The sequence below is a fragment of the Acartia tonsa genome, chromosome 2 (genome assembly GCF_053477335.1).
Source record: "Acartia tonsa isolate MP-2025a chromosome 2, ASM5347733v1, whole genome shotgun sequence".
In the NCBI taxonomy this organism is placed as follows: domain Eukaryota; kingdom Metazoa; phylum Arthropoda; class Copepoda; order Calanoida; family Acartiidae; genus Acartia; species Acartia tonsa.
The window spans coordinates 42,708,363-42,723,577 of NC_137261.1; the positions used below are offsets into that span (position 1 = coordinate 42,708,363).

A 15,215-nucleotide genomic window follows, 5' to 3' on the forward strand; every position below is an offset into this window, starting at 1 on the left:
TTTGATAATAGGAAATAACATTATTTTATATGTGCGTGTGTTATAAAAAAAAGTGAATACAAGGAAGAATCATAGCATTTGTCGCAGCTCAATACAATATATTAAAAATATTTTAAGCCTCGAAACGAATAAGATTTCTAACAAACAATTTATAAATAAACCTAGAATTATCCTCAAATTAGTTTTAACTGTTGATTACACGAAATTATTGTAGTTGCGCCTGTTTATAAACCATTGATTTTCCCCATAAGGAAAAATAAACCTTAATATTATTATCGTCACGCTCCTGATTTAATACTTTTATCCATTTCCCTGCATGGCTTAGGGTTGCACAATAATTTGATGAAAATTTTAATTTTAAATTTTTTATTCAGTGACCATTATTAAATCACTGTGCGGACAATTTCAACAAAATTTTGAACATTTAGAATTTTCATAGAAGTATGTATACCTATAACATAAGATAGGTATACATAAGAAACGTAGACTTATGGGGATAGATTAACGTACTCATTAAGATAAAGGATGCCCCTCTATGTGTTTTGTATTAAAGGAATGATTTCTAATGGTGCTAATATGGTTTTAAGCTATTAATCTAAGGGTGAAATGAACAAGAGTTATCCCATCTGGGGTAATATTAGTTGAAAAGATACTACCCCAGAGTATTCAAAATGCCTTGGTTTTAGTTTGCGCTCTATTGGATATTATCTTAACTCTACATCTTATCAAATCTTAATTTTTTGAAATATAGCAGCTACTCCTTTATTAACTGTGTCCGGAGTTTTGTTTAATCTTAAGTTTTAAGTTTAATCTTATTAGTATTATTTATTAGAGATATGCTTAACTCTATATTTGCACATCTGTTTTTTTAATTGTATGCATCTTAAGGTTATTTGTTTTATTGAACATGATTAAAGAGACAAAATTCTGTCTTTTTTAGTATTAGAATGGGTTAAAAACCTTTTTAATACCTTTGAATTCTCAATAAATAATATCATTCTTGTTTATTTAAAATGCTTTAGATTTAGAACCTTAGAATTAAATTAAAAATATAATGCAATACATTTTTTTTAACGAATTAGATTAAACTTATTTTAACAGAAAAAATATTGAGTAAGACCTTAGATTCATCATAAAATTTTTCAAAATTTTTTTAATTATGCTTAAAAAGGATTTTAAAAAATTAATGGACTGACATATAGACGAACAAACACAATATATTTAGAGAGTTTGAAATTTAAAAAATGATAAATTTCATTTAATAAAAAATTAAAAATAGATATATTATTTACAGTGTACTTTCTTTTTTCTGAATGTGGTTTAAATCACATTTCATCCCACAATATCTCATTCGACATTTCTAAATTTAAAGTTGGAAAATTAGATAACTATGAATATCTTGGTATTTTATTGGTGCGGCTGCTGCTGAGAGTTAATGAACTGCTGCCGTGCCATGCTAATTTCACAATAGTTTCCTTTTCTTGATGTTTAGAATTGACTTTCAATGCAACCTAATAATATTTATCCAATTTGGAAGTGGCCATAACTGACACAATGATTAGCTATTATAAGATTAAGTTTGTCTAATATTTATATCAGCATTATGTTCTTTATATCCTTTAACGCTATTCTAATAACGAAAAATACTAGTATCTGTATTTTCTAACTTTTAATTAGAAAATGCACATGTCATTAATGTTTAAATCTTAGACGTTTAAAGAAGCTAATTAACCACTCAATTCTAATAAAAAAAGGATGACAACATCCATAAAAGAGAAACTAGAAAAGGACAAAGAAAAATAATTCTTCTAACTCTTCTAGAGTGTCAGAACTTAATAAACAAAACATTAATTTGTAAATCTAAAAAAATGGATTGCAAAATTGTGTAAATACGGGTTACTGGATAAGAAAATACATTCAATTCTAGACTTCAATTCTAGAGAAGCTTCGCTTATAATATTGTACCATGTTGTCCTAGAAATCAGTGTTCCATAAATCAGATAGATAGGATTATTATATTATACAAAAAGATGCTGTAAAAAAATCAGCAGGTTTTCAACGAACGTACGGACCTTTTAGTAACGATAATAGAGTTGCTACGCTTCCTTAATTCTACCAAGCTGTTTTAGGAATCATCATTCAAAGTTTGAAATCGATAGGAAAAATTTAACATGTCTAAAGTAACGAAATGAGCTAACCGTTACGGACGTATGGACTGACATTAATCATAGAAAAGCTTCGCTTTTAAAAGTATATTTGTAACTATTAGAGGTGTGTCGTACTTAATTTATATAAAAAATTTAAAATGTGTGTTAAAGTTTACTGTTTCTTTTTAACAAAGAATATTGCTAGCCTGAAAATGATGTGCTACTTATGGATATAAATATCTTTGTTATATAAATAATTACCCAATACTGAACTGAACGGTTCAAAGTTTTACTTAAAAGGAAAGACAGATATCATATACTTTGATAGAAAGATACCAACGTAGATCTATATTTGTTCACAGGGTGTACGATATACAGATGTACGGACAAATAGATAGATTAACAGACATGTAGAAAAAACTAACAGATAGATGGAAAGCTAGATAGAAAGAAGGTCAATTAGATAGTAAGTTGAACAGTCGAATAGAAAGATGATAGATAGATATAAATATAAACAGACAAATAGTAGATAGATAGATCAACCGACATATTGATAGACAGATAGATGGAAAGACAGATTAACAGACATATATTTAGATGGTAAGATAGTTAAATAAGTAGATAGTTATATTGACAAATATAAAAATGGATTGACAACTAGATAGATATAAAGACAGATGGAGATATAGACAAAAACAAGGATGACAACATCCATAAAAGCGAAGCACTGAAACGGTAGGACAAACGGACATTAACACTTGTATAGTATCTGAACTGAAAAATCGGAACATAAATGTATAAATGTCGAATCAAAATTGTAGGTAAATTTGTTGAAAAACTGCTTAAAAACAGGATAATGTTTATGGACATACTTACATTTTTGGACTTGATTATAGAGTTGCTTCGCTTATAATATTCTTCTTTGTTGTCCCAGGAATCAATATACCAAAAATCAGATCAAACGGATAATTAAAACACTTGAAAATTTGTTGTTAAAAAAGTAGAAAAATCAACATGTTTAAAATGGACGTACGGACATTCTGGTAATGATTATAGAGTTGCTACGCTTTCTAAATCGTACCCAACTACTACAGAAATCATCATGCAAAGTTTGAAATCGATAGGACAATTCTAACATGCCTAAATTAACGAATAAAAGCTATCTATCTCGGACGGACGTACAGACGTACAGACGGACCGACCCTAATTATAGAAAAGCTTCGCTTTTAAAAAGGATTTATTTTACTAATAGACAGTTAGCGATAATAGTTGATAGATAATTAGTTTAATGGATAGATGGAGGGATGGAAAAAAAGACAGGTTAGGTAAGGAAACAAATAGATAGATAGTAGTAATAATATCTAGATAGTCAGATAGATAGATAGATAGAAAGAAAAACAATGATTTAATATCACACCTAAAATAATATCTACCCAAACGCTAATTAGATAAAAATTTTGGTTTGAATGAAGTAATTTTCCTTCTTGTGTCCAAAAATAAGTTTTATCAGATTATGTTACCATCACCCACAAACAACAGTGTACCCTCACTGCCGCTTTGTGAGATAACAGCTCAAAAAAATCGCCAAAATCAGAAAAGATTAGTTGAAATGCAAATCTCAGGATAGCAAATGATTAAAAAAATGCAATAAGAAATATCCAAAATGTAACAATGGAAATAATATTTTATGAGCCAACAATCCGAATACAATAATATTAATTCTGAAGTTGGTGGAATGTAATAGCCAAATTCATGAAAACATTTGCAGTGTTTGTATTCAGGTGGAAGTTAAGGCACATAGAAAATAATATTTGATGGGTCAAAAGACAATGATACTCTTAAGTCACATTTTAAAATAGGTCTGTTTATCCAACAATTGTGCAGTCACAATGCTGTTACTTTTTAGGCACAGTCTATTATTGATGAAATCACTCCCAAACAAAATTAGATAATTTCAGGAAAAAAACAATAGATAACTTTTCTTTTTGTCTTAATTCTTAATATTTCATCCATACACTAGAAGACAATATAGAATAATTGGTCTGAATCCGATTTATTTCTATCGTCTTACAACCGGTCCTTACATTAAAGTCATGTACCGTATCGTATTACAGAGAATTATTAATAGAAAAAAAAAATAATAAAAATCATATTCTTAACATCAGCTTTTCGGTCCAACAGAGCCAATAGAACTGGAATCAATCCTATAACATTGCATTTTATCTGCGAAACTTGTTTTTTTAGACAGTATACCTATCTGTATATACTATAATGATATGAGAATCACATAAACACTAAATAAGATATAGATGTATAATTTGGGTCTACGCCTTTTATTAGATTTAGATAGATTTAATATTTTCTGATACATTATTTCTTTTTTCATTAAATTTTTGTTTGGTTACTTTAATTATTTTATAATAATAAAAATGAACAGTTATACAGAGAAAAAATTGGGACATAATCCTTATGATCATTAGTAAAAGGATATCTGTATCTGTGTGTTTGTCTGTGAGAGTGTACCGAAAGATCTCATAAACCACTGAACCTATATGGTTCTCCTTTACAGGGTAGCTTCTCAAAGGTCCTGGGAAGGTTAATAACTATTTTTGGGGAGTGTTTTTCTTATTAAAACTACAATTGAAAGTGGAGGGGTGATGGGTGGTCAACTCACTCCCCCGAACCCCCCATAGAAGTCTTCGGAATTTTCATATAAAATGTAACAAATTTATATTGAAGAAAATATGTATTTTTTAGTTTTCATCATAACTTTATTTATACATACATTTGGCTTCAAACTGCTTTATTGTTTTTGAAAGGATCAATCAAGACAGAATTTACCATTACTTTTTCCTTGTGGATCAATTTATTTTCCGAAGGATTTAAACCGGTTCTAAACCAAACCAAACCTAAATATGGCAATCCCTTTTTCAAAAAGATTTCAAAGTAATAGTATGTGTAACCTTCCCTGAATGCAATTTAAGAGATCTTATTGAGCGTAAGACTTAGCATCAAGTATACATCCAACTACTTGACTGTTTTGAATATTGTTAAAATAAAATACAATAAAGTAAATTCTACAGATGTCACTCCATGATTGATATAATCAAAACAGTTCATTATATTTCAATTTAACAGTTTTACATTGTTGTCTCTGTGTCTGTCTGTCTGTCAGTCTGTCTGTCTATGAGGGTTATTAATTATGACTCTTAAATAGCTTAATTAGGCTTCTTTATCTTTTAGAACATTTCATAATTTATTTTTCTATCTTTTATTTTTCAAATTAAAATTAGATCATGATCCGGGATCTTAAGGGATAAACTAAATTACTCCTTCATTAGATTAAAGTTATTGGTAAAATAATATGGACACTGCTAGTTTAGAACCAACAAGTCAAAATGTAATATAAGTACCCAAAGTTTTTTTTGTCAAAGAATAAGATAAAGTTATAAATCTTTGGGTACTACCAAATTACAGTCCAATTACCCCTCCCACTCCCTCGATCATTCTAGATAATTTAGGGTGTTTTTTTTAAGAAATGGGGAGAAAAGTGTAGGCAAGGATTTTTGTTTGTGATGGATTAGAGACTTGCTAACAAACGAACAAACGGAAATACCCCGTGCAAAGAATGTTTGCATAATGAATATGTAATTCCATAAAAAATAATATTATTTTCATCGTAAAATTTTGATTAAAATTGCGGTTAATAATTTGTATTACTTCCCTATATGATATTCAAATTTATAAATGAGTGGTTAAAACATTTGGATAGGGCATAAACCAATGCAGGATGATAAATAAATCTTTCTCTATTTACTTAAGTAATAAGCAGGCAGCGGCTGTCATCGTTAAAAGTTAGCTGGATGTCTAAACCTGTTCCTAATAGGTCAATCCGTCCGTTAAGCCCCTTGCAAAATTTATTTGCACCTTTAGAAATTGAAGGTTTTCTTTGAGTTGGAGGAAAGATTTATCTTCCAAAGACCTACCACTAAATTCTTAGTTGATTTTACTTTTATATTCTGTTTGATAAATTAAAAAAATCTTATCTTAAGTGTTAAAAGCTATTTCAGATTTCAGATTAAAAAAGAAAAATATTTTAGATAAATTATGGTTTAGTTAGAAAGGCGAAAATGTAAATATTAATTTAAGCTTGATCAAGGACTTTTATGTCCATAGCCCAGTAATAACAACAAAATAAAAGTAAGAACAGTGAAAAATATGCTTCTGAGTGTTAAAAGAATTCGAATTGAAAACCAAAATAAAAAAAAAACAATAATCACTTTCTTGTTGACCCGTATGGTAGTAGGCTAACAAAAATTTTGAAAAAAGATATAACAAAAATTTCCATATGGGTCAACTATTTATAGAACTATACTACTTATATGATGCATTATGACTAGAATTGTATTTCTGAAAGATAAATAGGTTATGAGATTTGCAGTTGATTAAAATGATGTTCCTTGCATTTAGGGGTGTTCGGGCAAATCAACACAACTTTAGACATTAAACACTTTGATAGCACCTCCTTTATCTCGAAGTTTATATAGGGCATGGTAATGAGTTTTGTTTAATTAACGAAAAAGGTTTTAAGGGAGGTGTAGAATGATACCCCTCCCCCAAAAACTCTCCTTCCTCAAGCCCAAGGCTAAAATTAGTTAAATTTTTAACTATTATCGTCCTAAATATTGGTCTGCATTATCTAGATACTGGGCATTTTTTGCTATTTTAAACATCATACTAAAACAGTCTATTTAAAAATCTGTTTTATTGTCAATTTCTGTATTCTAAAATTGTTTCTTGCTAAAATATAAACACTCATCTATCCCTTATTTTTTCTTATAATAATGCATGCCAGAATTATATCTTATCAGTATAAATTTAGATATATTTGTGTTCTATAAAGTTTTGATTCTTTTATTCTCATAATAGATGTAGGAGTTATATCTTGATAATATATTTTCTCGTATTCATTCGAATCCGGTGGATAGGAACCGGTTCTCATCCATACGAAAAAACTATGTCTAGCATCGTATTATATCCGCGGAAAGCCGTTTATAATACGATGCGAGAAATAACTATTCTCGTATTCATTTGAATCCGGTGGATAGGAACCGGTTCTCATGAATACGAAAAAACTATGTCTAGCATCGTATTATATCCAGTTTTCTACGAATATAGAAATGTACAATCATAAGATTAAAACTAGTTTTTTAACCGGTGCCTTCGGGACTAAAAAAACTAGTTTTAATCTTATAATTGTACATTCTATATCCGCGGAAAGCTGTATAATACGATACGAGAAATAACTATTATTATATTTGTGTCCTATTCAGCTTAGATTCTTTTATTCTCATAATAGATATCTTAATAATATATTTTTATTATATTTGTTTTTTTATAAAGCTTAGATTCTTATATTCTCATTTTTTAAATACGCAATCTTTATATTCTATAGACATTTTCGATTTTAGTGGCGAAGCTACACTAAATTTCACTTTTTATGTTCGTCTTTCCTTCAGCCTGTCCTGAACAGTAAAATATTTTTCTTAGCTGCTCTTTGTGACAATAACTCTAAATATCCCTCTCTATTCTATAACCATAATTCTCTTTGTAATGAACAGAACTTTTTGTGCTTCACTACATATAGATATTGCCATCCTTGTTTAAGATACATGTCAAATGAATTTGATCATTTAATAAAGAATTTAAGAAATGCACTTATTTATTATGATAGATGGGATAGCGTTAAGAGAAAGTGGCCCATACCAAATAGATTATCGCAATGTGTAACGCGTCTCTTTCCCTGTCAAAGCTGAAAGCATCAATAAAAGTGATCATGAGTAACATAACTTAGACATTCAATTTTTAAATTAACATAATTGACTGTTATTTATGTCGACTGTATGTCATTAAATAAAATGGCTTATTGGACTTCTATGGGCACTCGATGAACGGGTGGGGATTGGGGGGTTAAATTTCTTAACATCTTAAATTTAAGTTTTAAAAATAAATTTTGTTTTCGGAAGGAAGAACTAACCTTCTTCTGAAATAGTTAAAACAAATTCTGGTTACTACATAAGAAAAATCTTCACTTGTAAGGAGAAACATATCGGTTCAGTGGTTAGCAAGATACTTCAGTAAAAACAAAACAAAATGTTTTCCATTTATAAATAACAGATGTTCGACCTTACTAATCAAATTACTAATTTATTACTTAATAAAAATTACAGAAGAACTATAATCAATTAGAAAATCTGGATTACTTTTTAAGTATCATTTTTACATCTGTTAATATGAGAAATACTTTAGAAATTTTCTTAGAAAATAAAGTATGTTTATTGCTAAAAAGTCTTAGTATAAATTTATTAATTTGTCCACAAGCTAAAACACAAGGAGGAAATGGACATTGGACTGTAAATTACACCGGTACCCAAAGTCTTACATCCACGTTATCTCACTCGTTAATTAAAAAACCAAAAAATCTGAATTTTGATTAGAACCTAGTAATAGTGTCTAACTTTTTATCTTTGTGACGTAACAAAAATCGAAAGATGAGAGGGGAGGTGGGAAAGGAAACCCCTAAAAAAGAGATGGATTTTTGTTACGTCACAAAGATAACAAGTTAGACACTATTACTAGGTTCTTTTGATTAGTTAATTCGAGCAGGGTCTAAACTTTTCAGCTAATAATTTTAATCTAAAAATAGAGTAATTTTGTTTATCATTATTGAGGATAAATATCGATATATCAACCCTTGTCTTATCCCTTAAGATCCTTGGCCAATACGACAAATATAGATTTTAATTAGGACTAATTTTTATTTTTTTTGTTTCAGGGTTATGTCTGTCCTGGAATCCTGGTAACCCTGACCTCCACAGCTGGAGTCAAGACCCTGGAGGAGGCGTGGTCCACCCACACACTGGCCACGCCCCCTGGGTATACTATCTACAGGCTGGGCCTTTCTGGGGGGTGCAGTGTTACTCCTTTTCAACAGGTATTCGTAGTGGGTAATATTAGGGTAGGTAATCAACAAAAGAGGGGCGTGGTTTAGTAACAACTTTGCTACGCTCACTAAATAATCCATCTATATATAGGTTTGGACTCGTATAAAACTAGTTTCATCTAGGTATAGGGGAAAATGAATCCTAAGAAAACCTTAATGGCGTAAGAATGACAGTATCTTTTTATTTATGTACAGTTTCTTTATTTCAAATCAATAACAGACCGAAATTTTTCATTATAATTAGGGGGACGACTATTTCATCGTTTGTTGTCCTATCTCAAAAGTTTCTGTACTTTTTCCTGGCATTTTTCTTAAACCTAACCAGCTAAGATCTTTTCCAATAAAAATAATTTTGCAAGCAGAGAAAGGGGATTATTTTGTAATCTATTGATGTCAAGACTATTTCATAACAAATTTTATAAGATAATATTAGGGATAGCGACACGTTTTCTGTAAAACAATCTACTGTTTTATTTTTATTAGCAAAGCTGTTCTATTTAGCCGTCTGTTCATATGGCTATGGTAAAATTATAATTTACTAGGCTGCTATTCAAGAGGCAAAGATTGTTGAATTTTTCTGTAAAGATTTCCTTGACTAATAAGCATTTAACCCATGACCAATTTGACCGCTATTGAGATATGCTTCTGGATTTTCTTCTAAAGATTCTCCGCATAAATAAATATATTTTTGAATGTTTGCTGAACTGATTTTCAGAAAAGTTTTCCCCGGTTAAGGATGTCAGTTTTTTTTGAAAAATTCTAAGTGTAAAATTATATGTTTAGACATTTAGGATATATTTATCCAAATATGTAATCTTTGGGATTAAATTAGACCCCTTTTCTTTCCGACCCCTCTTAAATAACTTTTATAAGTTTTATAATTACTTGACTTTACTTTAAATGCTCTGAATGGTCACATAAACAAAAACAAACAGGACGTACAGAGTTATTGGGTATAGTCCTTTCCACGACATCCCTCCATAAGGGGCGATTCTTCGTATTTTTCACAGTAAGTTTTCTCCTATTTCTAGCCCCTGCGGGGGGCTCTCACCCTGCGGGGCCAATTACCTAACCCTGTGGGGCAATCACCTAACCCAATATAACCTAACCTAACCTAAAATAACCTATAAAAAGCCATTTTCAAAATACGACAAATCGCCCCTTATGGATGGATGTCGTGGAAAGGACTATACCTGAGTTATTTAGTAAAGGTTAATATTATGAACGGACATACGGATAAGACGAGTTTTAGAATTGACTCGAATTTTCCTGAAAAAAATCCTTCCATCGATCTGAATTATCTGCCGAGTAAGTCGCTTTTACCAAAGAGGAGGTGGACATTGGACTGTCAAATGTAATGGTACCCAAAGTTGAATAAAAATTTTGTCTCATCACATTGGCTTAAAAAACTTTTACTAAATCCGATTGGTTGGTTTGAACTTGCTGATAATTTTCTACCCAAGGGATAATTTTGTTTATTGAGGATAAACATTAATTTATCGTCCTTTGTTTTATCCCCGATGACAACAGCGGGTGGACAGACATTGAGAATTTAAGAGTAGATTATAGCAATTAATTTTTTCTGATCTCAAAATGGTGGGTCCTTTTAAATTGAATATGAAACTGCTAAGATGTAACAAGATAATCATACCCTAATATTTTTTGTAACCTTTTTCTGATTCTTACAAGTAAAGTACTAACTCTGAGATAAACAAATAGTAATACAGGACGTACAATAATTTCAGTTTTTAAAACTATTAAAATTATAATTAATGTTTTGGTCCAATATAAAAATGAAAATAACCAATTTTGAAAAGTTTGACAACCCCCGTACGATTTTTGACAAGTCCCTTAAACCAAAAACGAGTGGGTTTACTTTTAATGAGTGGGGGTGTGTGTCCAACCCCTTTTAGATATCCTCCAACCCACTTAAAAGTCAAACAAGCGTCCCTTTATTGCTAAATTAACGCGCGAAGCGCAGAAAATATTTTATACCCCCAATTAGATTTAAGGGGTATGGCTTTCTTTTACCTTGACACCCTTCTTAGCTGTATGAGGGGGGGGGGGGAGGGGGGTGTAGACCTCCGTAGGGGTTTGGAGTCCTTATTTTGCAAGAGGCTGGAACCACTCCCCTTCTACACGCCTCTAATGGTATGTATTGATTTCAATATTTTAAAAGCATACACTAGGCAACTATCAAAGCCAACTAACCATAACTTAACAAAACCACATTTTTTACTACTTTACAACTTCACTTTTTAGCAGCGCAGCTTTTCTGTTGTTAGGGTTTGTACGTAACGACAACAGGGTAATAACTGTGGCTTGCAGGGAGGGAGGGGACATTGGACTTTAAATTACCCATGTACCACGTTATCTTATTTGTTATTTCAAAATCTGTGGGTACCTAACTGATTTTTTGGTGATTTTAACTAGTAGTGCTTAAGCCTATAAACCAAAATTTTAATCTACAGAAGGGGTAATTTTTGATTTTATATGAATTTATCGTCCATTATCTTATCCCTTAAGATCAATAGTGTTTGTTATTAGGTTCGCTTTTATGCAGTTTGATATCCTCGTATTTGCTAAATATCAAAATATTTTTACTTCAATAAAAGCTGCAAAATGTTTATAAAAGACTGCCATTATTTAAAATTGAACTTTTAAAATTAAATTACTATATATGATAATTCTAGTGATTATAAGATAAAATTTTGGAATTTTGGTAACTTATTATCATTACAGGAAAGTCAATGTAAGGCTAAAGAAACCTTAACTTAGAGACTACCCAAAGAAATTTTCATAGCATAGAATTTCAATAATACATCTTGTACAATACATCCATCTACCATTTAAGCAATTTTACAGCTGTTGGAGAGTGACTTCTAATACAGAGGGAGGGGACTTTGGATTGTAAATTTTTCCGGTCCCTAAAGTTTTTATAAACTTGTTCACTTGATCGTTGTCTAAAAATATTTTTGGACTTTTATCTAGCAGTGTTTAAACTTTTTCACCAACTACTTTATGATAATATCTTACATTAAAGTGTTTATTTTCTCAATATTTTGTCCTTGATAATTTCTTTTTTTATTATTTTTGGTAAAAGTTTCATTACACATTGTTAATTAAGCATGACGTGCCGTGCAGCTTTGCTTTTTATTTTAATTAATCAATTAGTTTGCGGGAATTAGCTGCTACCATATTAAATTATCATCAATTGTTCAAATAAAATTATGTTCAACAAGAATGATTTTCTACATATGTAAAAGTTAATTGTATCAGGGAGGTCCCCCAAAGTATCAATGCACCCTCTCATTAATTGCACCAAAAGATTAAAAATTTGATTGGGTTGTTCCAAAGAAAATAAACTTTCCCAATAATTTTTATTTAAAAAGGGGTAATTTTGTTAATCATTATTAAGGGGGTGTCCCTCAAGACATTTGAAGTTTATACAATCAAGTTTTTGATTTGACAATGAAAAATTTACATTTTCAGTTGCCGAGCCCAAGGTTGGCTGACTCGCTGTGCCTAATCCTGTACAAGCTGAAGCAGGCAGAGTGCGTGGCTGACATGAACACCATCCTGTCCCGCCTCGCACGCGACTTTCCCGCCCTCAACTCTGCCAACGCCAATCTGCCCGCCACGGTTCATGCCGCCTTAGGCTCGCTCATCAAAAAACGAAAGGTACAAAATATATATATTTTTTAATAGTAAAAAAAACGAGAAGAAAATTATTGAATTATGAAAGCTTAAAAGAACAATTGTATTATAGGTATTAAGTACACATGTTTTTTTTAGAAATTGATATTAATAGTAACATCTAAATACAAATTGCTTTTAAGTTTCTTGCCATTATAAATCACAGCTAGTGCGATTTGCAATCTTTTTTTATTGTAATATTTACAGCAAATAATACCATATCTAAACCTATATGTTTTGTCTAAGTAATGTTTATTATAACTAGCATAAACATTTTAGTAAAACAGGTATGAAAAGGAACTAATATTAAAATTAATTCTTATAATAATTCTAGGTTTATTATACTGGCAAAGGTTACTTCCTAGTGAGCCCTGACCCCGCCTCTATACCAAAATTCAAGCCCAAAAAGTGCTATAAATCGACGAGAAAAGTGACCCGAGAAAACACCTGTCAAACAGACATCAACATGATGCAACAACAACTGTACAACGGCGGTAGAAGCAATAATAATAATTCTCCTCCATCAACAATAACGGCTGTCAATCATTTGATGATGTCACCGTCTCTAGCGGCTTCAAGACATGCTCAGTATTCACAACAAAGCGGGCAGTTATCCCTACCGCCACCTGCGGCGTCGCCCAGCTGTTCTAGCTCTTCTGGCGGCGGCCATGACAGTATCCCGCCTATGATGACGTCACTGAACAGTAAGACCAGTAGTTCCTCCCTGCAGTCACGTACAAGCCCGCGGCGGAAAAGCTCTCTGGAAGCCAGTCCCCGCCACTCGCCTCAAAACGGTGGTGGCAATGGAATTATTGTACCGCCGCTGTGGGGACCGCTACCCTATTTAACTACGAGTCCCGGTAACAGCTCGGCGGATTCATCGTTGCAGGAATCGCCACGAAATAACAGCGGACCAGGCGTTGCTACTCTAGAACGAAGTCAAAGCTTGAGAATTTCAAAGAAAACGCTAAACAAAATGTCTAAGGGTGGATCTTTGAGGTTGTCCAAGAAAGAGGCACTATCCATTATGAATGAGCTAGAAGAGAGCGGGGCAAACAAGAACAAGGACACGTCCATAGGGTCGGATGACAACACCTTAAGTCCCTCCCCAAAGAAAATGGAGCGCAAGAACTCTTTTCTTGGCCGTTTTTTTGGCCGAAAAAAGTCTAATGGCGGTAGCCCGAAAAAGGAGATTCTTACCTTTAGTGCCCAGTTCCCGCCGCCAGAGTTGGAGGCGATACGACGGTCAAATATGCCACCACTGGTTATTGTAGGCGGTGACATAAACTCTGTCGAAACACAAACTCCGCCTCATGTCCGCCGAAAACCAGCTCGCCCCAATATTAATGCTTCGCCCCTAACTGTTCTTTCTACGGCCGCTAAAAACGGAATGAACGGTGGATCAAACAACAATAACTATTATGGAGAACGTGAATACGGCGTTATTACCCGGCAACCGTCGAGTTTCAACAGCCACAACAACCCCGCCAACCGCCCGTTGCCAAAATCGCCATCAATGTCAGGCGGTTACAATAATTCGCCAACCCCAAATGGTGGCAATGAAATGTATGACAGCAGTAACTCTCACATATACAGCCAGCCTAGTCACTACGGAGCGGCAGCTGCGGGTAATAACCTTAGTAGTGTTGCTACAAATGGTTTGGCGCAACAGAAACCACCGCCTCCCGCCTATACTTCAGCACCGCCCTATCATCCAAAGGTAGTGTAACATTTATTTATTAGCATAAGTCACCATAGAATTAATATTATGAACTAATCTTTATAAATACAACCTATTTCAAAGTTTCATAAACTTTTGGGTACTTTAATTAAATCTTGATTGGTCCTTTTAAACTACCTGTGTCTAAACTTTTCAACCAATAGCTTTAATTTACAGAAGATACCTCAATACATCGTCCATTGTCTTATCCCATTTGATACCAAATTTAATTTTTTAAAATTATGCTGGCAATAATATGTTTTAATTTATATATTTTTTTTTTTTAGATATCAACAAGCATAACAAGCTCAGGACACCAGCTGCTTAGTCAGCGGCCCAGCCTACCAAACAACGGCTCTGCCACAAACGGCGGTGGTCAACGGGCGAGTACAATGGTGAGCTCTAGTGGAATGATAAGCTCGCCAGGACCACAAAGGCCTGCCTTGGTTACCTCGCCTACCAAAAGTAGCCAACAGAAACAGGTATAATACATTTTCATTACTATAATGCTTAGCTTCTCTGACAAATGAAAAGAATATCAATTTAGATAGATGACCGTATATTGCACCAATATCACTTTATATCACCTAGATATCTTTGGTAAGGTTATGTTGGGTTAGTAAAAGTTTTAAAAAATTACTTTAAGTTA

At 32.3% G+C, this 15,215-nt stretch overlaps 1 protein-coding gene across 4 annotated transcripts in view; it reads left to right on the forward strand.

Moving 5' to 3' along the window:
* ko (Stork-head domain-containing protein knockout) overlaps window positions 1-15,215 on the forward strand; it is a 142,456-nt gene that overhangs the window by 125,877 nt on the left and 1,364 nt on the right. For all 4 annotated transcript variants that reach the window (XM_080150938.1, XM_080150939.1, XM_080150940.1 and 1 more), the window contains 4 exons: window positions 8,983-9,141; window positions 12,643-12,831; window positions 13,181-14,566; window positions 14,854-15,048. In XM_080150938.1, the coding sequence (XP_080007064.1) occupies window positions 8,983-9,141; window positions 12,643-12,831; window positions 13,181-14,566; window positions 14,854-15,048 (1,929 nt within the window). The remainder of the gene's footprint in view (window positions 1-8,982; window positions 9,142-12,642; window positions 12,832-13,180; window positions 14,567-14,853; window positions 15,049-15,215) is intronic.